Source organism: Lactuca saligna, chromosome 4 (genome assembly GCF_052625555.1).
Source record: "Lactuca saligna cultivar CGN05327 chromosome 4, ASM5262555v1, whole genome shotgun sequence".
NCBI classification, from domain to species: Eukaryota; Viridiplantae; Streptophyta; class Magnoliopsida; order Asterales; family Asteraceae; genus Lactuca; species Lactuca saligna.
The window spans coordinates 156,282,255-156,309,499 of record NC_136420.1 but is presented as its reverse complement, the minus strand read 5'-3'; the positions used below and the strand labels follow the sequence as shown (position 1 = coordinate 156,309,499).

At 33.6% G+C, this 27,245-nt stretch overlaps 1 protein-coding gene across 1 annotated transcript; it reads right to left on the bottom strand.

Moving 5' to 3' along the window:
• Positions 1–363: 363 nt before the first annotated feature.
• LOC145040281 (uncharacterized) lies at positions 364–3,751 on the bottom strand. The gene is made up of 5 exons (XM_078988229.1): positions 3,592–3,751; positions 2,809–2,935; positions 2,250–2,427; positions 1,264–1,707; positions 364–975 (listed from the first exon to the last, which is right to left on the bottom strand). The coding sequence occupies exons 1-5, from the start codon at positions 3,749–3,751 to the stop codon at positions 364–366; spliced, it is 1,521 nt and encodes a 506-aa protein (XP_078844355.1).
• Positions 3,752–27,245: the final 23,494 nt, after the last annotated feature.

The window sequence follows — 27,245 nt, the reverse complement described above, 5'->3', positions numbered from 1 at the left end:
TACAAACATTTGTTATTAAGATATACTACTAACAACATACAATAAACTATGAATACTGCTTGAATTGTATATGACTATAGTATATAATGATTGATGGTTTTATAATTTCAAGAAAGGAAAAGTATATCTATTCTAAGTGCAAATTTTTTTAATCAAATAAAAGAGGTTTAAATGCCAGATAATATCATTAATCTGTTAGGATTACCAAATTTGGCATTGCTATTATTCATCGTTGAATAAAACAAAACATTAAAAATAATGAAAGTGTTTTAAGATAACATAACATACTAAATCATAGAAACATAGTCTTATTCATAAATCTAATAGAAAAGTAAAATCTACTGGGAAAACGAATGGGTAATTTTAATCTACTTTTGACTCTCGTGCAAGTCTTACTTTGCAAGTCCTCCAATTATGGTTAACATATTGATTGTAGCCTGTGCACATTCTGGTTTTTTTCTTTGCAGCTGCAACGGCTTTCTCAATAGCACTAACCATTCTTTTCTTAGTTCCACTACCTTTGGTACGTATAGATGCAGGTGGATGGATATTTATTTCATCAGGAATGCTGCGTATTCCAAGCATCCGAATAATTTCTTCTTCATCGTTATCTGGTGATGTTTGGTTTGAACTACCAAACTCCATTGGTGCCTGCTTCAACGTACGTGTTTTTTCAACAAATTCCAAAAATTTCTTATTGCTTCTTTTGAAATGATCCAAGCAGTATGCAATATTGATGTATGCCTTTGTTAGAAGTTTAAAGGTGTCATCTTCTGTTTCCATGGCAACATATTTCATGGCAAGCAAATGGCTGGAAATTACATCCCTTCTCCATCTTCTTAGAATATACTGCTCTGGAATCTCTTCAACTTGGTTGTTTCTCAATACAACAAAAATATGACGACACAAAATGCCAGTATGTATGAAGTGATTGCACGAACATTTAACTTCTTTTTCAGGCAACTTTAGTTCAACCTACATTGTATAATAAAAATAATGTATGTTAGTAACTGATTGAATTAACATATTAGTTGGTGGTTATTGCATAATATTGAAAAATATATATGTAATTTAAAAATAATGATATAATATACTTGTATGATGACTAATGAAAAGCGTTTAAACGATGAATATAACCTTGCATTTTATCTTCAACTGTTTGCTCTTATCTGTTTGTGTAATCATAACAACTTGCCACCCATCAATCTTTTCAACATTGTCGATAGAACAGTACTAGGCTGCTTTAAATATTTCCTTTTTGACCTCATAGAAATTTTTTTTAGTGTAAACCGCAGCTGCATGTTCTAGTAAGCCACTTGGAAGCGTCATTTCATGCTTTGCATTTTTTGTATCATGTTCTAGTTTCTGTTGAGCATTTCGTTGCTTTCCAATTGCGGTGTCGTAATTCATCATGAAATAGATAAGCAAATTACCATAGTTAGAGTATTTATTAAAAAATGAGTTCACGCTTTCAGTCCTTGAAGTAGTTTTCATTAGACCATGTAGTGGCATGTCTTTAAAATAGCCTGGAATCCAAAGTTTTCGATCCCTGTACATGTCTTTGAACCATCTTTTGTCTTGTAGTTTGAATTTTCTCATAAGCAGTTTCCACCTTGATTCAAACACTTTAGGCTCGATGTGGACATTCCAAACAAGCTTCGTAAAACGCTTTTGAAAATCAGTGTTTTTCAAAAAATCGGCTGAAACCTAAAAAAAGAATATAAATTTATAAGATTAACTATGAATAAACAATATGTATGCTAATCGTTATTAATAATATGCAAACTGTGCAAATCATTGCTGAATAAAACATGTTGTGTGTTAACTTAAACCAAAATATACACGCCTTGGCTTGTATTTTTTTTCATAATGTGCCATATACATAAACGATGATTAGAAGTACGAAATATTGCTTCAACAGCCTGTAGAATTGATGGATCTTGGTCTGTTAACACTAATTTAGGGTGTTTTACATGTGCTTTCAAAAAAGCTTCGAGCAACCAACGATAAGATTCTATTGATTCGTTGCTTAACAAACCTACTCCAATGTTTATTGAACGTTTGTGGTTATCAATGGTTGTAAAAGGCACAAAAATCATTCCATACTTGTATTAAAAAGGTAATTAAAAACAAATTCAACATTGATTATAAACTCAATATACATCAATATTCATATTTAAATAAAAAAAATGTATAATAAGTATAAGAGCATACTTATTTGTTCGGAATGTAGCATCAAATGATATCACATCTCCAAACTCCTTGTAATATAAATTATCGGTTTCATCCGCCCAAAACATTGCATTTAAGACACTATCAACACATTTATACTCAAATGTGTAGTTATGTAACTCATCTTTCCTCATGTTCATTTTGTCAACAACCAGTTGTGCATCCTTGTCACATATAATGTTTCCCATCTTCCTTCTGAAATTTTTATAATCAATTGCGTCAGGGACAACGTTTTCATAACCTCCTTGCAAACTATCTTGTAACTTATGTGCCTTTGTTGCACCAATGTTAGATGTTGATGAACGCACTATAAACTCCTTGTCTTTATGACTAAGTCGTCGTGCACATTTGGAATATTGTCTTTCTTCTTTAGTCTCTAGGGGGTGGTTGTGATTCTCTTCACACTCATATATTTTACAAGCATTAGTTTGCATATGTAACCTTTCAAACTTTATCAATGCCTTGCAGTCCGTGATTTTGAAGTTTGAGTTTCGTTTATTCCTTCCACTTCCCTCAGGATCCAAAGTGTCAGTTTATCTGTTAGGTATTTTACCCATTTTGTTGCACACTACATACCTTTTTTTAATGGTTTTGTCACCGAACCTCGTTACTGTATTTAACCTTACACCAAAACCTACTTTATCTGCATATAATTTATACATTTCAACCGCCTCCTCTAATGATTGATATATAGCATCTACATCTGACATAAAATCTTTAGGAACAATAGGTTTCCACAACATGGTTTTCCCACCAGGCGAGTCAACAACATTACTATTGAATGATTCCTCTTCAGAATCAGTTCGATTCGTACCCGTTTTTTAAAACAACAAAAAACAATAATGCGACATGCAAGACATGATATAAATTTCTATCAATTACGTATACATAAACTACAGAATTTTATAATCATAATCAACGTCTGTGAAACAGTAACCAAAGTTGAAGTGTTTACTCATTTTAATCGTATTAATGTATAATCACCAATGATTATCAAACTTAATCAACATTGTATTAAACTTAAGAAAAAAATCACCAATGAGGGACTCCTATACAACGTCTGTGAAACAGTAATCAAAGTTGAAGTGTTTACTCATTTTAATCGTATTAACGCATAATCACCAATGATTATCAAGCTTAATCAACGTTGTATTAAACTTAAGAAAAAATGTACAACGAGGGACTCCTGTAAAACGATCTGTGATATACACCAGCATTACATAATTAATACATTCAATGTACATGACTAATCGTATACAAATATGTACTCCGGTCTTATTCATCATATACAAAAATTCAATAATTATTGTAATACAGGATCTGTATTTACAAGATGTTGATATTGTTTTCATTTTTTACCTTCACTCGCATAATCAGATAATTGATTTCTTCTACTGTATTGATCATCCGAATTATAGAAATCGTCGTCATCATATTCATTACAGTTGATTGCTTCTTCGTCATATTGATCATCATCATCTTCTGTATCATCGCTACTGTAATCAAAACAGTCCGACATCGATATTGATTTGAATCACGAATGGTATATTGCGTTGTTATCTTCAACCGTAAATGATGAACAATATACAAAAGTCGATTGAATGCAAAATCCCAAATTCTATACTGGAAATCGTCCGTGGAAATTGTATCTTCAATTCAATATTTCCTTGAACGATAACTATGGAATATCCCTTAATTATAGGTAAATATTAATGGATAATATATTGATTATTCATTGTATTATATTAATTAAAAATTAGATTAAATACAAATTTACTTAAATTCGTAACTTTAATATGAGCTTGGGGGTATGAAGTACATAGTCAAATAAACTAAATTGATCTCAAAGAACATCAAACTAAGCAAAGTATTTTATGTTGCTGAATTTTAGATTTTACATGAAATCCAAATTAAGTTTTATTGGATTAACTCAAATATGTTTTTGTGTCACTCTGTCATCATGCCACACCAGTGCTAGAGGTGAGCAAAACCGGAAAACTAAAAACAAAAAAAAATGAAAAAATAGAAGCCAAACATAAAATTGATGGTTTCTTGTTGGTTTTTGTGAGTATGGATTACGACAGACCATTTGAGTTGTCCTTTAGACGTTTTTGAGTGCATGGTGTCTTAAAAATGCAAGCTTGGTTCTTTGCTTTCATCCATGCATGAGTTATGGAGCTTTTGGTGATGTTAGAAGTTAGGGTTTTGGGATTGAGCTCTCTTTATCCTTGCAAAGGCATAAAGTTAGAGACTTTATGGATTTGAATGCCTTTTATGGTCACATCTGAGGTTGGGGTTAAGTCTCTTAATGATTAAGAGCTTAAAAGCTAAGACTTGAATTTAGGCTGAGTATGCCAAGCATAAATCTGGCTATGCCCAGTGTAGCCAACTGGGAGCTCATTTTTAGGTTTTGTGCTCTACGCCAAGCATAGAGCCTTGGTACGCTGCATGTAAGGTCAAATTTGTTGACCTTTGACTTTTTATCCGAGAGTGACTTTTGGTCAATTTGTGAGGGTTTTGGTCTTGGAAGGGGAAAAATGGTCTTTAGCCCAAATTATGGGTTAGACTTGGCTTGGGACTAGTTGAGTTTGGATAATTATCTTAATTGCTAATTATAGTTATTTCGTGTGATTAATACGTGGAGTCTAGTTCCAGCAGTTTGGGTGTGAGTTTTATTAGTCTTCGGTGCGAGGTGAGTCTACTCACTGTACTTGCATGTGTAGTAGTATATACGTGCTGACCAGATGGGTCTTATGTGTTGTTACTGTGATATGTGTTATTGTGTGTGTATTAGTCTCCAGGGTTGCCGATAACCTACAGGGCGTGTTATTTGTCCACTGAGACTGCAGGTAGTCTCCAAGGTTGCTGATAACTTTTGTGTTGTGTTGTATATGGTATTTTGGGGAACTCGCTAAGATTTGTGCGTACAGTTTTTGATTATGTGTGTTTTAGGTACTTCTAATGATCGCGGGATGTCACACCCCTGAACGAGAACGACGGAAACGTCCGGAGGCGAGTGACGTGATTGTGTAGTATAATAACAATTGAATATAATTGAAACATAGCAAATCAAAACATCATACATTAAGATAACATACTTACATTGTTTTAAATCATGTATTTGTTCTCAAAATTACACAAAAGAGACAATAGTAAGTAAATTCCAAATTACAGCAAAATATCCCAAAATCCGTGATCCATGTACTTGCTTACTAATTTCCTGAGAATACAAGTCGTTTGAAAAGTGTCAACATAAAATATGTTGGTGAGTTCATAAGCATTTTTGTATAAAAATTAGAGAAAGTTTAGAAACCCAGAAAATTCAATATTTTCTTGTAAAAATAGTTGTAAGTCTTGTTTCCGATGAAGTGTAGTTTCATGTGTGTTTTAGTTTATCATTTTCGAAATCGTATAAAATCATTTTCTCCAGAAAATCCTATATTTTCTGATGTACAAAATAGTAGCCTTAAAAACTTTAAGACTTGTGTAGTAAAATTTCGTTTGAGGTGTCCATATGCTAATTGATTATAACAAAAGGTGTAACTTGCGCAAATTTCTAAATAATATTGTTATATTCTAAGTGAGTCGTTCCATACTAATATAACGGAGTGCATGTCTAGACGTTCTTCAGGCGTCGGTTTTGTTTAAGATATTTGTCACCCTAGACTGGCCGGTCTAGCTATACCGAACAACGAAGGTGCGGGGTGTCAACCCGTTATAGATTTATATACAAATTCCCGCTCTCCCTCTAGGAGACTCTATTTATAACTCTTACAGGATTTTAAGCGTACACTAGCATATATGTATAGTGAAGATGCGTCTGACTAGAATAGTAATTGGTATTTACGTAATTAGTTGAATTCCGTTATTTATTTAATAAATAACAATAGTTGTACTTGTTGACTAGATATTTTATTTCGTTTCATAACCTTAGTTGTGCTCATTGATTAGGTGTTTCGTTTCGTTTCGTTTATTGAAAATATTCCATTTTGGATCATATTTATAAAAAATGACTCAATATTATCAATGTTGGCAAAAGTGGCCCTTCTTTTTATAAATTATCAAATAAGGCCCACCTTTGACAAGAAGTGTCATGAGTGATCTGAAGATACGAGAATTGTTGAAAATGCCCCATTTCTTCTAAAATGCTCATTTTAGACTCTTATTTACGAAAATGTTCAAAACGACCCTTATTTATCGATAGTTCCATTTTTTGGCCATTTTAATTGAAATATTCATTAATAACTAAATGTTCTCCCAAATTTCAAAATGGCCTTTATATATATATATATATATATATATATATATATATATATATATATATATATATATATATATATATATATGGCGGAAAATGTCCAAGAATAATAATATATTTATTATTTAACATCATAAATATATTATGCGTAACAACTTTGCTCAATAGTTCTTGAAGCAATTTCTTGTGGTTATTGACATAAAATCTTATGAATCATATTTCATATAGATTATAGTTTTTGTTTTTTAACCCACAATATGTGAACTATAGTTCAAGCTCTTGAGACTTGCTGAAAATCTCGAGTTCTTGACTATTCATATGAAGTTTCATAACCATAAGCACATATAACATAACATACATCCAAAACAAGCAAATATATGAAGATTTAAACAAGACTATGACTTGCATTCTCCCCCAATACAAGGAAAAACTCAAAAATAGGGGTATGAAGCTCACATTGGGTAAAGGAAAGGTGTGGTTGAAGAGGTGAGGTGAATATTTGGAGCCTAGAACACTTGAAGTGTTGGATGAACCTCTTGAGGATTTTTGCTAGCCTAAGGTTGTTAACACATAAATTTATGTGTGAGTAGAAGAATTTCAACAACTAAATGTGTGAAACATTACTAGACGTGAATTAACTTACAAGAACTTAGAAGAGATTGTGAAGAAATGGCTCCTGGATTTCTTGGTTGAATTCTTGAGAGTGTTTACGGAGTTCTCAGTGAATAGAAATGAGTTTGTAAAATGGAAAATGGGGTTTACGCTCCTTCTTATGGGAATGAGAATTGGATGGGATGTTTGCTTTGATTACTAATGGGTAATATCTATTACTAGAGGTTAATTCATAAGTTACTGGGATTTGCATTGGGAATTAGCCAATTACAGCTCACTCACCGTAAAGACATTGAATTAGAAATGGGTCCACGATCACAATGGGTTTAGACAAGGGTTTACGCTCCAAGGGAGGTCCACCAAAGGGTTTACGTCCAAATGGTGGCCCCTAATGGGGTTTACGGCCTAAAGGTGGCCTAGGATGGTGTTCATGGTCAAAGTTTCCTTCCTCAAATGCTGTTTACGGCCTAGGCTAGTGGTTCACGGTCAAGGTTTGGTGTTTTAAGGTAGTTCATGGCCAAAATGCTTCCTAGGGAAGTGTTCATGATCATAAAGTATATTAATTCTAAAGTGTTGGTTTTATAGTTTGTGTGATAAATATTTTAACGTAAATCAAATATCACATTTGATTTCATTGCTCATGAGGGTTTAGGGTAGCATAATTATCAAAAATTACATAACCATAACATAATAACAGTATAGTTACAATCTTTACATATACCGGGCTCCTTTGGCCTGGTTTTTGGGTCTGAGAATTTCTAGTTGTGACACGGGAAGGCAAAGGCTTAATTGTACACATTCACCTATAGTTTTTGATTCCGGATATTTTGGGACACTCTGATATTATTATGATGATTTCTATTGGATACTTGTGATTTTCTTGAGATGTGTTTTTATGAACAATGTTTTTTTAGTTAATGAAAAATGAAAATTTTGGTTTGAAAATTTGGATGTTACAAATTGGTATCAGAGCCTTGGTTTGCGGGATTTGGATGAACACTTGTGGGATTCCAAACTCAAACTAAGGATATGTGGATTTTCATAAAAACCTTTCAAAAAGAAAAAAAGAATGTCAAAGAAGGAACATCGAATGAAGCAGTGTGTACAATCAGCTAGAACATGAGCGGTAATTTCCCAAAATATTTCTAATTGTTTTATGTGATGTAGCAAGTTGTTATCTCATGAGTAGATAGAACCGAATACTAGTTGATAGGCTAAGGATCCCTAAGGAAGTGCGTAATAAAGCTTCCTGATTTGTGATGCCTTTAGCCTAGGAGGTTGCTTTTATAATATTGAACCTATTGTTACTGTTTTCTTGGTGTATGTTGCATAATTGTACATAGTTAGGATTTATTAGGCTGAGAATGCCTGATTTAGCCTTTTTCCTATTCCTTGTTTGGTTGTGGACTTGAGGTAGAACCATTTATTCGATTGTCTAGTGAGTCCTACATTATGTACGATTGGCATACACGAAGCAAATGGCAAGGATAACGAAGATCTTTGCGAGGCAAAGTGGTGTTTGGGGAGTAGTCCAGGACGAGTGCATTGGTGCTTAGTAGTGGTTATAAGGAACCTTTATGGTGGGAACATAAATACCCTTGAGGAATAGATTCCTTGTGACTTAGGGTCTTAGTAGGATGACTTGAGACAAATACGGATTGGTATGGAAGGTAGTATTGAGCCCATACTACTGAAAGTACCGGATCCATATGAGACTCAAGGAGGAATCTTAGGGCACTACAAAACATGAAGGAATATGTAAGTGTTCGTGTATGCGCTATATCCTGATTCTAATCGTTTTCATGTGTGTAGCAGTATGGTGGTTACCCAAGGTTCAGGCTCTAACGACCCTTAGAGGCCGGGTGCTAGTGATGATGAGATCCGTAGGATCGATACTGCCAATATGATCACGGAAATAGGAGAGGTCATACTAGAGATGTTTGTGTCTATTAGGACCTTGCTAATTGAGACTTTTGATGAGCGTTGTTGTTGCTACCGCAGCCACTACAACTATTGTTGCTGCGAGACCATAGGGGGTGATTCGATATGGTACCGGGAGTTCAACAACATGAAGATACTAGAGTTTGAAAGGATTAAGGACATGCGATACCATGGGCCAAATCATGGTCTTTCCTTACAATGTTGAGGGCCAAATCCATGTCTTACATACAAGCATCAGGGGCCAGATCTTGGTCTTTCATACAATTGTCAGGGGCCAGATCTTGGACTTTCATACAATTACTAGAGGCCATATCCTGTCCTTCATGCGATTATCACAGAGACAACTAACATTCTACATAAGAAAGTATTGGGTTGGCATTGGTGCCTTCGACCCATAGACATATTGAGGAAAACTCACCTCACAACCAGATGGAAGCTGAATAGTATGTTGCTCCTGAAATCAACTCTACTTGGTTACCTTCACGGACAATAGTGACCCAAACTAATACTACATCTCAAAATACCCAAAATAACCCTAGTTCAAACACCTGGTCAAATTCAAACTCAACCGAGTCAACTTGGTGAGTACGTTAAGTGTACTCAATTGATATGCGAGGCGTATTATGCGTTTGACCAAAAACAAGGGTCCACCACATACACGCAAAATAACCTTTGGTACACCCAGCGTATGTAGGTTGCCAACCATCTTAACCCATTAAATGCTTAATCCTTAAGCACCTTCATCCAAAATCCATATACATACCCTAAAATGTGATCTTAACCATAAAATTTCCAATTTCATGGTTTTGCATGGCTATAAAGACCTTAATAACAAAAATCCTAGGTTCTTGACCCATTAAGACAACCTAGATCATGCATGCGAGGAGAACCAATGTCCAAGATTCCATTTTTATGACTTAACACACCCCTAAAAATTTGAAAGGTCAACTCAAATATCTCTAAGCATTCCATTCTCACAAAGGTCAAGATTTGGGACAAAAAGGAACCATCTTTAAGCTAAAACTAGATCTAAAAGAAATGCTCATCAAGGTTTGAGATTTATACCTCCAAAAGGTGTACAAAGGAATGTAGATGATGGATCTAAGGCCTTGAGTGAAACATCAAAACCTTAAGGTTCTTCCTTCTTCTCCAAAAGCTCCGAAATGACACCAAAAGGCTCTTCAAGCTTCATAAGGCAACTTACACACTTTAGGGTTTCGAAGTGAGGAATGAGGCTCGAATTAAGAAAATGCCATTATGTTTCGAAGTGAGGAAGGAGTGTGAGGCCAAAATATGGTTCAATAGATCTAAACCCTAAAAATAAGGTTTCGCACCCTAGCAATGTACGCCCAGCGTACTCATGCATGGCCAATAATTATGAAAATGCCATTAGGACCAATTTTGCAAACAAATCACAATCCAAGGGTCAAAAGAGAATACCTAAAAAATCAAGTGTTGGATTAGGTGTCTAAGCGCATAACAATAATTGGTATATACTTAAATTGATAGTAGCATGGTCCTTTTGGGTTGCCCTCAAACCTAGCAATTGAATATGATATCTTTTATATAGAGATACTGGTTCATTAATTTATTACTTGGTTAATAAATTAAATTGAAATCAAAATAAATAATTTTTTAATATATTATGAGAATAATATATTAATTGGAAATACTATTATTTAATTAATAGTACTATTTAATTAATAATTAATCAGAAATTAATTGGTATTAATTAATTAAAAGTAAGAGGACTAAAGGTGACAATGTTAAATAGTTGAGCATTGAGGAATTCTAGAACCTCCCTTAGATAGGAAGAATTCTAGAATCCCTTCTAGGGGTTCATTGGGATTTAAGGGTGCCATGGATGCCTTAGTGAGGAAGAAAATGGATTAGGGTTATCTTGGAGATAACTGCCTTATCCAATACCTTCCTCTCACCTATATAAACCCCCTTATGGTTGAATTTCATCCAAGCCTTCATTCCTAAGATGAATTGTGAATGTTTCACTCACTTTCTCTTCAAGCTCCTTGGTTGCTAGGGTTTAGGTGTGAACCGTTAGAGGCAGGACACTTGTGGCGCTTGCTTCCAAGAGATCAACAAGAAGGTTTCTTTGTTATTCTCTACATTAACAATCAAGGTACGTTTCTCCTAAGCCTAGTTAGTATAATATCAAAAATAGCCTAGGTATCCTAGGGTTTCTTATTTTTTTTTTCAAAGTTGTATGGTCAATTAGGGAAAACATAGATCGAGAAATAGGGTTGCATGCACACATAGGTTTTATTTATGTTTTGCATAATTCCCATCACTGGTATAAGAGCATAGGGTTTGTTTTCTATTGAATTGTTACAATAGTTGAACTTGAACAAGGAGATGAAAAAAAGAATCATCATTCTGTTCCGCCTCCACGACGTGGTGACCTACGAATTCGTTCGACCATGACGTTGTAATTGTTTACCACAATGTGGAGGACGATCAGATCTATTAAATCAGATTTTTTGCTTATCTCATGAATTGATTAGGATAATTACCTTAAATAATGCTTTAAATAAGTAAAACAAAATAATTTTCTAAGTAATTGGATATCCTTATCTTGAATTCGTGATTGGTTTAATTTTAAATTAAAATTAATTTCTTACATTTTGAGATTTAAAATATAAGCCCTAGTATTTTGAAAAGTTTAAAATACATCTTTATAGATCTTATTAGTAATTTAATTAAGTAATTAATTAAAAGATAATTAATAAACCCATAAAATGGTTTAAATTTAATTAAATTAAAAGTTTAATTTATTAAAAGATTAAACCCTTGCTATTTTAAAATATTTTAAATACACCTTATACCATGTATATATAATTAAAAGTTAAATATATATTATATGTATAAGAATAGTCGGTCAAATCGCTAGTACGCCTCATTCACAAAGTCATACTGTAAGAGGGGTTTAAGTAAGCGGCCGACAAAATGACTGTCATTGGGTATACACTCTTACCCACCACTCTCTTGTATGGTTGAGGGTCGTTAGCCAAATGGATTTGATAGGATATAACCGCATTAAAAGTATAATGATATAAAGTTACTAAATTATTTTCTTAATCCCACTCTTAGTTACCTTAGGAAAATATAAACTTGTATGCTAATCTATGAAATTACGCATTACACTTTATAAGTCGTTAGAGGAGCGTGTGTGGTTAACCGGCACACTAACGGGGGACAAATAAAGAGTTGTAACGGGTGTCTCAAAAATTATCATTGATTAATGGAGCACGTGTGGTTAACCGGCACATTAAAACGGGATGACAAATGACATAGAGTACCAAGCTAATTTGCATGGTTATTCACATCTCGTTTGTGATCCTTGGCATCCCAGTTGTAAAAGTGAGAACATAATCGAGATTAAACATGTCATTGATTGGATTCAATGAATCTCGAAAGATCTAGGAGTTTCCTAAGATTGAAACTGGTAAAAGCCTTACCTACCTAAAATACATTTGAATTTGATTACGACACCCCTCTTCAAAATTCGAATAGAAAATGTGGATCCTAGCCTTATTTTAAATTTATGGGTTAATAATTAAGGATTAAAAATGAACTAACTTGAATTCTCTTTTCTCCATTATAGATGTCAAGTCAAGACAATAATGGTCTTCCTCGTTCTTTGTGATGTGGTTTTCCTCTTCCTTCTGAAGATGATCTTCTACATTCTGATCAAGGTGAAAGTGTGTTCCCTTCTTCAAGAAATGGTGGAAATGGATAATATACTTCTCGAACTCTTCCTCCTCCTCCTCCAGTAACTCTCCCTACATCATGATTCCTTCAAGCCGAAAGATACGAAACTACTCAAGCGTTATTGGCATGTAAACATCAAGATGGAAATTCCGTGTGTACGCATGTTCTGAAAATGAAACCATAGATTGAAAAATTGGAAAGGTTGGGTGTCATTTTGTAAAGGGAGCAAGCCATTGTCTGGGTTCTCCTTTCACTTCCCGAGTCATATAGTTAGGTCATTGGGATCTTTTATATAAGCGACCATGACGTGACCCTAATTGATCTGACACATATGTTGATTGTTAGTAAAAAATAAATTCTTAAGAGCACAAGTGAAGCAAAAGTGTTTGTAGGATCAAATTCCAAAGTTCCCATGGACATTAACAATGGTGGTCCAGAAAAGGATAGTTCTAAGATAGTTCCCATGACGTGACCCTAATGGAAATGGATCAGCCAAGGTCAAACCGTTTGATTGTATGGTAAAGAAAAAGGATAGTTCTAAGATAGTTCCATACGTTATTTCCAAAGAGTCTATATGTTTATATTGCAAATTGAATGGACATTGGTTGCGAAGCTGCCCAAATTACCTGAAAGATCGTAGAGATGTTAAAGTCAGGTGGTGTGACTCTATTTCAGGTACATCCATTATCTAACTCCATTATTTAAATAATTTCCTATTCATTGAATCTTAATACATGATTGATGATCATATTTTGATGATATTATAGGATCTAAGAGATAGAAGGAAGCTTAAGAAGAGTTAGTTGAATCTTATCGTGAGATATTGATTTCGGACGCATGGCTTGATGATCAGAATTTGGAAGCTACTACTTAGGAGTTATGATAATTTAATAGATTGCTTAGTAAATGTCTAGAAACATTATTTTCATTTATGCATTGTAAGGATAAGTTCCAAATTTTCATTTATTACCAATAAAAGTGAAATTTTGGTTTATATAGTTGGATTACTTTATATTTCCTTGCAATCGCTTCTATGTAAGTGTTGGTTACATTTCTATTATTATAAATATTAATTGTGAATTTGATTCTTATTATTTCGCTTATGGTAAATGTCATAATTGACTAAGTGAAAATGAATTCTTATCACCCAAGTCCAAAATTGGATAGAAACTTGGAGTCAACAATTCGATTTGTGTGATGTATGAGAATTTTGATCTTTGGAAGATTATGACTAATTCATTGATCACATGTTTTATGTCAGTCAAAGTGAAGGACTAATGAATCTAGTCCATTGATATGGACTATTCAGATCCACCACAAAGGATTATAACTCTATTCATCATAAGTTACTGATATTTCAGTAAGTGTGGTTGTGTTTATAAGATTAATCATAATTCTGATACTTTGAAAAGTTTCAAAGACTAGAAAAATGAATATGAAGAATCTTTTAGGAAGGAATATAAAAAGGTTTCTCTAATCTGAAAGGAAAGTACTTTAGTATCGTGTTTTGTGATCATCTTAATGATTGTGGAACTATGTATCAATTGATCGTCGAAGAACATCTTAGTGAAATTATTTAACTAAGAATAGGAATTAGATATTGTTGAAATCGTTCAATCAAGAGATGAGTCATACTTCTTTTCTAATCAAATTTTAGAGCCATGCTCTAGTTACTTCGAATCGTATATTGAAACTTATTTGATACTAAGTAGGTTTATAACATCTCATGAAATGTGGCGTAATAATGTTTTCCTACTCTAGCACATTTGGAATTGGTATTTATGATGTTTTGGTTAAAACAAATGATAAAATATGACCAATTCTATGAAGTGTCTTCTTATCAGGAATCGACACTAACTTTTGAATATTTTTTCTTAGCTCGTCAAGGAATATTCCTTGATAGAGAAACTTATATGTCAAGAATTTTGTGAGAGTCTTAATGATCTTGAAGAATTTCAGGAGTCAATCAAGAATAAACCTGTCGAAGTCAATCAAGAATAAATATGTTAGTTATCACTAGCACACGACCTAAAGTTGATAACATATCGTATTAAGTCAACACATTCTTGTTTTTTTGCACCTTCCAGTTGGGTTAGCAATGCTAACGATTTCTATGGTTCTCATTTGAATACAAAAGGTAGAGCATGTTGGTCAGTGAGAGTATATTGGTCAATATGGGAGAACTGCTAAAAAACATGGAAGCATTGGTAGTCCCTTGTGCTACCAGATGGCAAGAAATTAAGAATAAGCAAATTTCAGTCCATGAAAGCTAAATTTGAATTTGGTTTTGTCATAAACCATGTCTTATGATAGTAGGTTGGAAATGAAAGACTCACATGGATAGGAACAAGTACACCATAAAATCTAGGTGGTAAGAGGTTTTGCTATACTTTATGAAAATAATTATGAGGAAATACTTTCGCTAGTAGATTTTAAAGATCTGATAAATATCATTATGGTTAGTGGTTGTGTTAATTACATTCTCAAATTCGCAGTATGATTAGAACATCCCTTTTTATAGTTCGAATTATGAGAGGTGGCAAGGAATTGTTTGACTTTTCAGGACATATGGTTATAAGTTCTGAGAGGGTTTGAACACACACACACATATGTTATCTAATGAAAGGTGTATAAACTTGAGAAGTCTAGTTAGAGACTTATCAAAGCATCACGTATCAGAAATCTGCACTTTAGTAAGAAAGTCAAGAGTATTGATTTCTAGAAGTCTAGTTGATTTTTGGATACATGTCAAAACTATTGGGAGCATAATTTTTATGCTAATGGGAGCATAATTTTTTTACTAAGTGTTGCAAGTTGGAAATACTATTTGTTGGAAACAAAGTTTTCAATTTGCAAATTGCAAAGGTTGGGAATTATTTCTCAATGATAGACTTAAGGGAAAGGGCACTCATACTTCGTTTCAAATTTAAAAGTTTAGATCAAATGGTGTAAAAGAACTTAGTCTTGTACATATATGAATATCATGTTGAAATGGCTCAACATAGGAAATTCGATATATGGAAATATTATAGCAAGAAACTAATTAGATATCAGGTCTTTATGTAAGACATTATGAATCGAGTCCCATATGCTTCAGATATAGGATCGGTTACATATGCTATAATATTCACTTGTTCTGGTTTTTCCAAATGCCTTGGGCATTGAAAGGGAAAAGGACTAGAGCTTTGTGTGACTAAAGTTGTTACACAACTGTAAAGAACATTCTAAGGTTATGCCAAAAGAATTGGTTTCTTGTGGACAGTTCGAAGTATGGTATTGTTTGGGAGGACCATAGTGTTGGATTAGATGTCTAAGCCCATAACTATTATTGGTCTGTTCTCGACCTGAGAGTAGCATGGTCAATTTGGGTTGCATATCATCAAGAGACTTTGTTAGGATGGACTTTTGAGAAGAGGCTATATATGATTTATTAATATATTATAAGTTCAAATATATTAATATGAAATCATATGGTTTAATTAGTATTGATCAAGAATTAGTTTGAAATTAATTTAGTGATTAAAAGAGACTAATTAAATCTATGGGGACTAATTATGGTAATTGGATATATTTATGTGTTGGGCTTATGATCCATATTAGACTAAGTTTATGTATGGATACATAAATAGTTGGGCCATATGAACCATGGATCATAAACCCATGGGTATGGATTTAGGTTATACCCATGACCTTTTGAATTCAACATATAAATATGTTACTTCATGATCAATTTCGTGTGCTTCTATTCTTAGAGAAAGATGGACGATTTTGGTGCATGGAATTCTCTCTGAAAATGTCATCATTTGTCCTAGATGTGTTGTGATTCCATTTGAGGTGAAACACTTGGGGCACTAAGTTCTTAAAGGCCAAAGTCTTCCTAGCAACATCAACAACATCAAGAGGTATGTCTAAAACTTATTTTATTATACATATGTTATTTGTATGCTAGTTGTTGGCTTAAAGCTTTAGAAACTATATGCATATATAATTAGAGAAAACATAGATCCAAAGATTTTAATGTTGTATGTGCACCATAGGATGTTGTAGTATACAAAACCCAATAGTGGAATCAGAGTCATGGGTTGTTTTCTATTATATTTGATGTTATTATTGGTTTTCGAGACAAAAAAATCGAATTTTCTGCACTCTGACTGCAGGACTCGCCGAGTCCACTAAGTGACTCGACGAGTTGCTTGAAGATAATCTTGGACTCGCCAACTACATCAAGGAACTCGACGAGTTGGCAGTCCTGAGTGTAGATTTTTGAGGTTTTTGGCCTCTTTTGGATGAGGATCATTACCATAAAATGTTTTTGTTCATAAAATTTGATTTTGATGTTATGGTAATGATTATCTTCATCCAAATAAAGGATAATTGTCAAAGTTTCAAGATTTGTATGAGTGTATGTGATTAGCTAATTTCTTGAAAATTGTTGATGTGAATTATCTTTATTTATAAGTTTGATCTTGATCATAGAAAAATTATTTGATTATTGTGTTAATTGGAATAATTTATCTTAACGGTTTTTATGAACTCCATAACTTGTCCTCATGTTATGGAAAATGAATAGTTTTACTTTAAAGGTTCATTAAGATACATAGGTCATGAAATAATGAAAGGTCTTGTTTTTAATGTCATAATAAACTAGTTTTATGTCTTACATAACTTATACTCAAATTATAGATGTTGAAAAGTCTTCCATAAAAACCATATTATACTCATAAGTTATGGAATCCAAAAGTTTTTGAATTGTTCTAAACTTGTCCTCAAGTTTTGGAATTTGTAAAGTTACCCCCATGTATACTTTAATTCCAAATCAAACCCTATAATTTTAAAAGTTTAAAATTCAACCCTAATACTATTATAATATTATAGGTATGGTATATATATATATATATATATATATATATATATATATATATATATATATATATATATATATATATATATATATATATAAGAGTAAAGTGAGTCTTATCGTTAGTAGTCCTCATTCACGAAGTCGGTCTATAACGGAGGTATAAGGTTACTGCCTATAAAATTGCAGTTTAATGGGTGTCCACTCTCAACCACCGCTTCCTTGACTGGTGGAGGGTCGTTAGCCGAACGGGTAGGATAGGGCTCTAATTCTCCCTTCATTAAAAGTATAATGATAAATATGAAGTAACTAAAAACTTATAAATTCCCAAATGTTAGTTACTTAGGAAAATGTGAATATGATGCTAACCCATGAAATTGCACTTTGCACCTTGTTAAGCCATTAGTGGAGCGTGTGTGGTTAACCAGAACACTAATATGGACTGATAATGTGTGGAAAAGGGTAGCTTGATGTTAATCATAGATCAATGGAGCGTATGTGGTTAACTAGCACATTGATTAGGTGGTTGTAACATTAAGTGTACCAAGCTAATTTGCATGATTATTCACTCCTTTTTTGTGATCCTCAGCATCCCAGTTACCAACTTGAAGGGCACAATTAAGATTTAAGCATGCCATTGATTTGTTCAATGAATCTTAAAGGATCTAGGAGTTTCAATTCACTTAAAACCAAAAATCCTTTCTCGTTTTTCGTGGTGGAAATTCGTAAATCGTCATTTACCTACCTTCAAATATTTTCCGGTTTGGATTACGGCATCCCTCTTCCAATTTTGTAAAATTTTGTGTTGGGTCCTAGCCTTAATATTTCATTTGGATGTTATATTAAGGACATAATTCAACTAACTTGAATTTCTCCCTCATAGATGTCTAGTTCTGACAACTATGGTCCTACTTATCCTTATGGAAAAAGCTTTTCTTATGAAGATGATATCCCATATGGCGATCAAGGTGAAAGATCAATCCCTTTGTCGTACATTAATGGGGTTGGAAATCATATTTATCTTCCTCCACCTCCTTCAATTATTCTCGCTAACCCACAACTTCAATGACTTGAAAAGTTCAAGGTCACTCAAGCCCTATTGGCAATGTCTATGTGCTCTCACATCTTGGAGATGAAGTCACATATTGACAGGCCGGGAGAGCTTGGTGTGAAAGTCTTAAGGAAGTTGGATATTGATTGGGTTCTTCAATCGCTACCTGAGTCATATAGTGAGTTCATTAAGGACTACTATGTGACAGACCATGACATGACCCTTAATGATCTTACCTATTTGTTTGATGCTGCTGAATCAAAAATGATTTGAAGCACTGGAAAGGAAAATTGAATGGAAGATCTACTTCCCAAAATTACATGGACATTGACAATGGAAACACTGGAAGTCCAGAAAAGTCTTCTCTTCCTGATGGAAAGGGATCGGCCATAGTCAACCCGGTTGACCGAATGGTAAAGAGAAATGCGAAGTCCGAGATAGTCCTGTGTACTATTCCTAAAGAGTCCATACGTTTCTATTTCCAAAAGAAGGGCATTCGTTGTGAAGCTTCCCTATTTACCTGAAAGATCATAAGGATGGTAAAGTCAAAAAGGTTGACTCTACTTCAGGTAAGTCCACTATCTAACTCTATTAAGTTCCTATTTGGAGATTCTTATTACATGATGTAACTAGGTCGAATTTTGATGTTTTGTAGAATCAAAAAAAGGAGAGGAAGCTTAGAAGAAGAGTATGTTGAATCTTATCATGAAGATGGATTTCGATCGCATGATTCGAAGATTAGAATTTTGAGCTGCTGTTTAAGAGTTAGGATAAATTGCTTAGAAATAGATAACAACATAGTTTTCATTGCATTGTATGCAAAAGTCTTTCCGTAATTTTATAAAGAAAAGTTTTTATTTGTTTTAAGTATCCTTACAATGGAGTTTGTGAAAATTATTTTTTATATGATTCCATTGATAGCAATATTGGAAAATGGATTTGATTCTTTCGTTTTGGTAGTGTCATAATTTGCCAAATAAGGAAAGATTCTCATCACCCAAGTTTCATTTGGATAGAAACTTGGAATCATGCAACTTATATTGTATGATGAATGAGAATTTTCATATTTGGGAAATTAAGACTAATTCCTTGTTCACATGTATATGTGAGTCAAGTAAAGGACTAGGAGATTGGGTAAACTTGGTTGTGCACTGATTAGGTCCGCCAAAAAGAACGATAAGGCTATTCGTCATGATTTACTAATATTTAGTAAACATGGTTATGCTTACAAGTATAAGTATAATTATGAAACATTGGAAAGGGTTCAATGTATGGCAGAACGAATGAGAAGAATCAAATTAGGAAGAAATATAAAACTTTCTCCAATCTGAAAACATGGGAGAGTGCTTTAGTATCGTGTTTTGTGATCATCTTAATGTTTATGGAAAAAACACATATCACAATTGATCCTCTAATGACATCTTAGTGCGTTCGTATGGCTATGAAGAGGAATCGTGAATTGTTGAAATAGATTAAATCAAGAAGATAAGTCATACTCCGTTCCCAAACAAATATTAGAGTAATACTCCAAGATTGTAACCTTGAGTGACATAATCTTAAGAAATGTTTAAAACACTTATCAAATGCAGAGTAAAAGTTTTCTACTCTTGTACATTTGAAATTGGTAAGTTGTGATGTTTTGTATAAAACGAAGACCAACTAAGGCCAATTTTGTGAAGTGTTTGTCTTGATTAGAATCCACACTAACTCTTGAGTATTGGTTAGTCAATTAATTTTCCATGAAAAAGTGAATCACTAGCATATGACTTGAGGTTTGTAACCTAACGTGTTGACATATTCTTGTTTCTATGCCCTTTCCTGTAAATTTGACTATGCGTATGAGTTCTATGAGTTCTCAGTTGTTTACATAACTACTTGAAAGCAATGGTAAGCCCATGTCCTTCCACATGGCAAGAAATTAAGATTAAAAAAATTGAGTCCATATGAGTTTGGACTTGTCACTTATCGTGTCTTGCGATTATGGTTATGACAAATTCACATGGATAGGAACATATACACCATAAAATCTAAGTGTCATAATGTTTCTCTATGATTCATGAAAATGATGGTGAGGAAACACTTTCACTAAGTAGGTTTTAAGGAGATAGAATTGTAATATTTGCATTTTAAAATTCAATTATGATTATGACATCCCTTTTCATAATTTGAATTGTGAGATATGGAAAATGGCCTAAACATTATAGATTTATGGTTGTAAATTCTAAAATTGTTCAAAAACACATGTGAACTATCTAAGGAAAGGTGTATGATTTTGAGAATCCTAAATTAAGTCTTATCGAAGCATCTCCTATCAGAAATCTGAACTTTGGTAAGAAAGTCAATAAGTATTGATTTCTAGAAGTCTAGCTAATTTTTGGGTACATGTCAAAGTTAGTGGGACCATAAGTGTTATGCTAGTAAGGTAATAATTATAATGCAAGTGAGAGTATAATTATTATGGAAAGTGTTGTAATTTAGCAATGTTAATTATAGAAAACAAAAGGTTTCAATTTGCAAAGATGCACGGTTTGAAAAGCTGTTTTGTTATAATTAAGGGAGAGGAATTCATACATCATTTCAAATCTAAAAGCTTAGATTGAGATTTTAATCAATTTTAGTCATATATATATATATATATATATATATATATATATATATATATTAATGTTACGTTGGAATGGTTCAACATAAGGAAATTCTATATATGGAAAGGTTAATTGCATTCTCAAAATTTTGGTTATGATTACAGCAGCCCTCTTCATAATCTAAAATTTGTGAACATGGCAAATTGGAATATTATAGCAACATAATGATTAAGTATCAAGTCTTTATGTTAGACATCATGAATCGTATCCCATATGCTTCAGGTATTGGATCGATTGCATATGCTATAATATTATCGTGTTCTAAATTTTTCAAATGCCTAGGACATTAAGAAGAAAAAAAGAATAGAACCAAATTTGACTAACATAGTTAAACAACTGTTAAGGATAATCTAAGGATTGGTCACTTAAGGATAGTTGGTAGTATAAAAATGGATGGACCATATTGATATATTATGAAGAGAGACAACTCTAGTTTAGAAGTGATAGTCAAAATGGGAATATGGAATGTTTCCATATTGGGAGTTGAAGAATAAATGAAAAAGTTAGAAACTTTTGCGCAAGAAGGATGTGTCAAGGAATGTACTTTGAATTCGAGACTTCAATTCTATGGAATTGTATTGTAAGGATTTCCAAAAGGAATATTTTGTAATATCAATTTTCAAGTCTCTATGACTTTTGGTACTTAGACATTACAAAAGAATCATTGCGTGATAGTTTAGAACCTAACACTTTCTAGCAGTGACAGGAATTTGGAATTCTTACACTTGCAATAAGGATTTGGAATTATGAAATGAGCATCATTGAATGTTCTCAATTAATCTATTTCACAAAGTCAGGACCATAAAAAACATAGTGTACATTCTTATAGCATGGCACAGCTATTGTTTAAATTCAAGTATTTGGTTGATAAATCAAAACAATATATAATGAATAATGTGTCATCAATATGGTGATTAAATAAAAGGTGTTTTATTTATATTCATAAGTTCCGAGACCATATTGGATTCGATTATTCTTGTGTTTCACTTTGCATGTTTTGACTTCCTGGATAACTATGTTATTCAAATCATCCACAGTCGATCATACTTTGGAAGTAGGTGTTGAGGCAAGACTGTCATAAATGGGTGTCTAGTTTGTCTAGGATAAAGTGGTTGCAGTGTTCACGATTACTTCTGGAATAAGATTCGAGTACTGGATCCAACCCACGCTTATATGAATCACTTCATGGATTTTATCATGAGACAATAATATCTTATATTCTTCAAACGGAGATGTGTGAGTTGTAGTTGCGCATCGGTTGCACATTGACATATGTAAACACATCAGTAACTTGGATATTATAAAATATATCATTGTGTGTAATTTTATGAGTAAGTACAAGCAAGAATTTGGGTCGAAGTTTATCCGTTCCTTTTACCCCATGTGGATAATAGCGATATTTGTGGTCCCCTCGATGATTTAGTGATGACAACCCCAAGTGCTCGGTCAGACCTGGACTGATTTGATTTGTTCAATTCGTCGGTCGTCATAAATCGGAAATTTGGAAACAATAGATGGACAGAGAGAATGGTTATAATCCATGTCTCATTCCATATGATATCTAGAATGGAGGAATATATGATCCCTAATTTAATAGACACGTCTTTAACTAGGTCATAGTTCAACAACGGATTTTAAGAGCTACAATTTCTAGTCGGTATTTTGGAGTTGTATTTGCAATAATAGTTTTAGACTTATACAAGTGGTAGACTGTTGGATTAGATGTATAAGCCTATAACTATTATTGGTATGTTCTCGACCTGAAAGTAGCATGGCCCATTTGTGTTGCATATCATCAAGACAATTGGTTATGATGGACTTTTGAGAAGAGGTTATATATGATTTATTAATATATTATAAGTTCTAATATATTAATGTGAAATCATATGATTTAATTAGTATTGATCAAGAATTATTTTGGAATTAATTTAGTGATCAAAAGAGACTAATTAAATCTATGGGGGACTAATTATTGTAATTGGTTATATTTATATATGTTGAGCATATGATCCATATTGGACTAAGTTTATGTATGGATACATAAAGAGTTGGGCAACATGAACCATGGATCATAAACCCATGGGTATGGATTTGGGTTATACCCATGACCTTTGGAAGCCTTCATATAAAGATGTTACTTCATGATCAATTTCAAGTGCTTCTATTCTTAGAGAAAGATGGACGATTTTGGTGCATGGAATTCTCTCTCAAAATGTCATCCTTTGTCCTAGATGTGTTGTGATTCCATTTGAGATGCAACACTTTGGGCACTAAGTTCTTAAAGGCCAAAGTCTTCCTAGAAACATCAACAACATCAAGAGGTATGTCTAAAACTTGTTTTATTATACATATGTTATTTGTATGCTAGTTGTAGGCTTAAAGCTTTGGAAACTATATGCATGTATAATTAGAAAAAAAATAGATCCAAAGCTTTTAGAGTTATATGTGCACCATAGGATGTTGTAGTATACAAAACCCAACACATAGTGACATTTTTTAGATTGAGGTGATTCTTCGTTAATATTTATGGTTATATAGGAATATGGAAATGTTTCAATAGTGGGAGTTGATTATTAAAATCTACATGTGAGTTAGAAACTTTAATGCAAGGAAGGTGTTCATGGAGTGTTCCTTGAATTTGAAACTTCATTACTTTGGAATTGTTTTCAGTAACAAAGCTCAAATGGAACGTTTTGTAATATTGTTGGCTAGGTTTCAATGACTTTGATGCCTCAACATTACAGAACTAATCAAGAGTAACCTATTATGAATCACTAGTACACGACTTGAGGTTTGTAAGCTAATGTGTTGACATATTCTTGTTTCTGTGCCTATTCCAGTAAAGTTGACTATTCGTATGAGTTCTATGAGTTCTCAGTTGTTTACATAAATACTTGGAAACAATGGTATGCCCTTTGGGCTACCAGGTGGCAAGAAATTAATATTGAACCAGTTCAGTCAATATAATTTGAATTTGTCACTAATCGTGTCTTGTGATTATGGTTATGAAAAATTCATAGGGATAGGAACATATACAGCATAAAATCTAAGTGTCATAAGGTTTCTGTCCGATTCATGAAAATGATGGTGAGGAAACGTTTTCACTAGGTAGATTTTAGGGAGATAGAATTGTGATATTTGCATTCTAAAATTCAATTATGATTATGACATCCCTTTTCATAATTTGAATTGTGAGATATGGAAAAGGGTCTAAACATTACAGATTTATGGTTGTAAATTCTGAAATTGTTCATACACACAAGTGAACTATTTAAGGAAAGGTGTATGATTTTGAGTATCCTAAATTAAGTCTTATCGAAGCATCTCGTATCAGAAATCGGAACTTTAGTAAGAAAGTTAATAAGTATTGATTTCTAGAAGTCCAGCTAATTCTGGGTACATGTCAAAACTAGTACGCCTCATTCACAAAGCCATACTATAAGAGGGGTTTAAGTAAGTGGCCTACAAAATGACTGTAATTGGGTGTACACTCCTACCCACCACTCTCTTTTATGGTGGAGGGTCGTTAGCCAAATGGATTTGATTGGATATAACCGCATTAAAAGTATAATGATATAAAGTTACTAAACTATTTTCTTAAATTCCACTCTTAGTTACCTTAGGAAAATATAAACTTGTATGCTAATCTATGAAATTGCGCATTACACTTTATAAGTCGTTAGTGGAGCGTGTGTGGTTAACCGGCACACTAACGGGGGACAAATAAAGAGTTGTAATGGGTCTCTCAAAAATTATCGTTGATTAATGGAGCACGTGTGGTTAATCGGCACATTAAAACGGGATGACAAATGACATAGAGTACCAAGCTAATTTGCATGGTTATTCACATCTCGTTTGTGATCCTTGGCATCCTAGTCGTAAAATCGAGAACATAATCGAGATTAAACATGTCATTGATTGGATTCAATGAATCTCGAAAGATCTAGGAGTTTCCTAAGATTGAAACTGGTAAAAGCCTTACCTACCTAAAATACATTTGAATTTGACTACGACATCCCTCTTCAAAGTTCGAATCGAAAATATGGATCCTAGCCGTATTTTAAATTTATGGGTTAATAATTAAGGATTAAAAATGAGCTAACTTGAATTCTCTCTTCTTCTATTATAGATGTCAAGTCAAGACAATAATGGTCTTCCTCGTTCTTTGTGATGTGGTTTTCCTCTTCCTTCTGAAGATGATCTTCTACATTCTGATCAAGGTGAAAGTGTGTTCCCTTCTTCAAGAAATGGTGGAAATAGATATCATACTTCTCCAACTCTTCCTCCTCCTCCTCCAGTAACTCTCCCCACATCACGATTCCCTCAAGCCGAAAGATACGAAACTACTCAAGCGTTATTGGCATGTAGACATCAAGATGGAAATTCCGTGTGTACGTATGTTCTGAAACTGAAATCATAGATTGAAAAATTGGAAAGGTTGGGTGTCATTTTGTAAAGGGAGCAAGCCATTGTCTGGGTTCTCCTTTCACTTCCCGAGTCATATAGTTAGGTCATTGAGATCTTTTATATGAGCGACAATGACGTGACCCTAATTGATCTGACACATATGTTGATTGTTATTAAAAAATAAATTCTTAAGAGCACAAGTGAAGCAAAAGTGTTTGTAGGATCAAATTCCAAAGTTTCCATGGACATTAACAATGCTAGTCCAGAAAAGATTTCTCTTTCCAATGGAAAGGGATCGGCCAAGGTCAAACCATTTGATCGTACGGTAAATAGAAAGGTTATTTCATAGATAGTTCCTTGTGTTATCCCTAAAGAGTCTATATGTTTCTATTTTAAATTAAAGGGACATTGGTTGCGAAGCTGCCAGATTACCTGAAAGATCTTAGAGATGTTAAAGTCAGGTTGTGTAACTCTACTTCAGGTACATCAATTATCTAACTCCATTATTTAAATAAGTTCATATTCATAGACTCTTAATACATTATGTGATGATCACATTTTGATGGTATTGCGTGATCTATAAGAAAGAAGGAAGCTTAAGCAGATTTAGTTGAATTTGATTGTGAGATATGGATTTCGTTCGCATGGCTTGATGATCAGATTTTGGAAGCTACTACTTAGGAGTTATAAATATTTAATAGATTGCTTAGGAAATGTCTAGAAACATTTTTTTTTTCCTTTATGCATTGTAAGGACAAGTTCCAATTGTTCATTTAGTATCAATAAAAGTGAAATCTTGGTTTATATAGTTGGATTACTTTATATTTCATTGCAATGATGTCGATGTAAGTGTTGGTTACATTTCTATTATTAGCAATAATAACTGTGGATTTGATTCTTATTATTTCACTTGTTGTGATGTAATGATCACTCGATGCCCCCCCCCCCCCCAACAATCAGGGGTCCTGCACCTCCTTCTATACAACATCTCAAACGGCAGTCGGTTAATATTGGTATTATAATTGTTGTTGTAAGAGAACCCGACCAATGGAAGGTAAGTATCCTAACTCCCTCCAAAATCTAACGCACAAGCTCGGAGCATATCCTCGAGCGTATGTATCGTCCGCTCGCTCTGGTCGCCAGTCATTGGGTGGTACGATGTACAAAAGTACAACTGAGCACCCAATGCCTCAAGAAACTTCCTCCATAATTTGTAGGTGAAACAAACATCTCGATCCGAAACCACAAAAACTGGCACTCGGTGCCGAACCACCGCCTATCGAACGTAGATGTCAGCTAACTTCTCCTCAGATATCCAGTCGGTAATCGGTATGAAATGCACATTCTTGGTCAATCTATCAACCATAACCCAGATAGAATAAGATCCACGATCCATTCTCAGCATTTTTGTTGTGAAATCCATGGTATTCTCTTCCCACTTCCACATGGGAATGGGTAATGGTTGCATCTTGCCATGGGGTATCTGATGCTCGGCCTTTACTTTCTTACTAGTCA

Excerpts from the sequence above, each read along its gene's own strand:
- LOC145040281 (XM_078988229.1), bottom strand. The coding sequence starts at position 3,751 with ATGTCGGACTGTTTTGATTACAGTAGCGATGATACAGAAGATGATGAT. Across the intron at positions 1,708-2,249 it reads ATTACAAGGAGTTTGGAGAT|GTTTCAGCCGATTTTTTGAA; the intron begins GTGATATCATTT and ends TTCTTTTTTTAG. Across the intron at positions 976-1,263 it reads CTAAAAAAAATTTCTATGAG|GTTGAACTAAAGTTGCCTGA; the intron begins GTCAAAAAGGAA and ends TATACAATGTAG.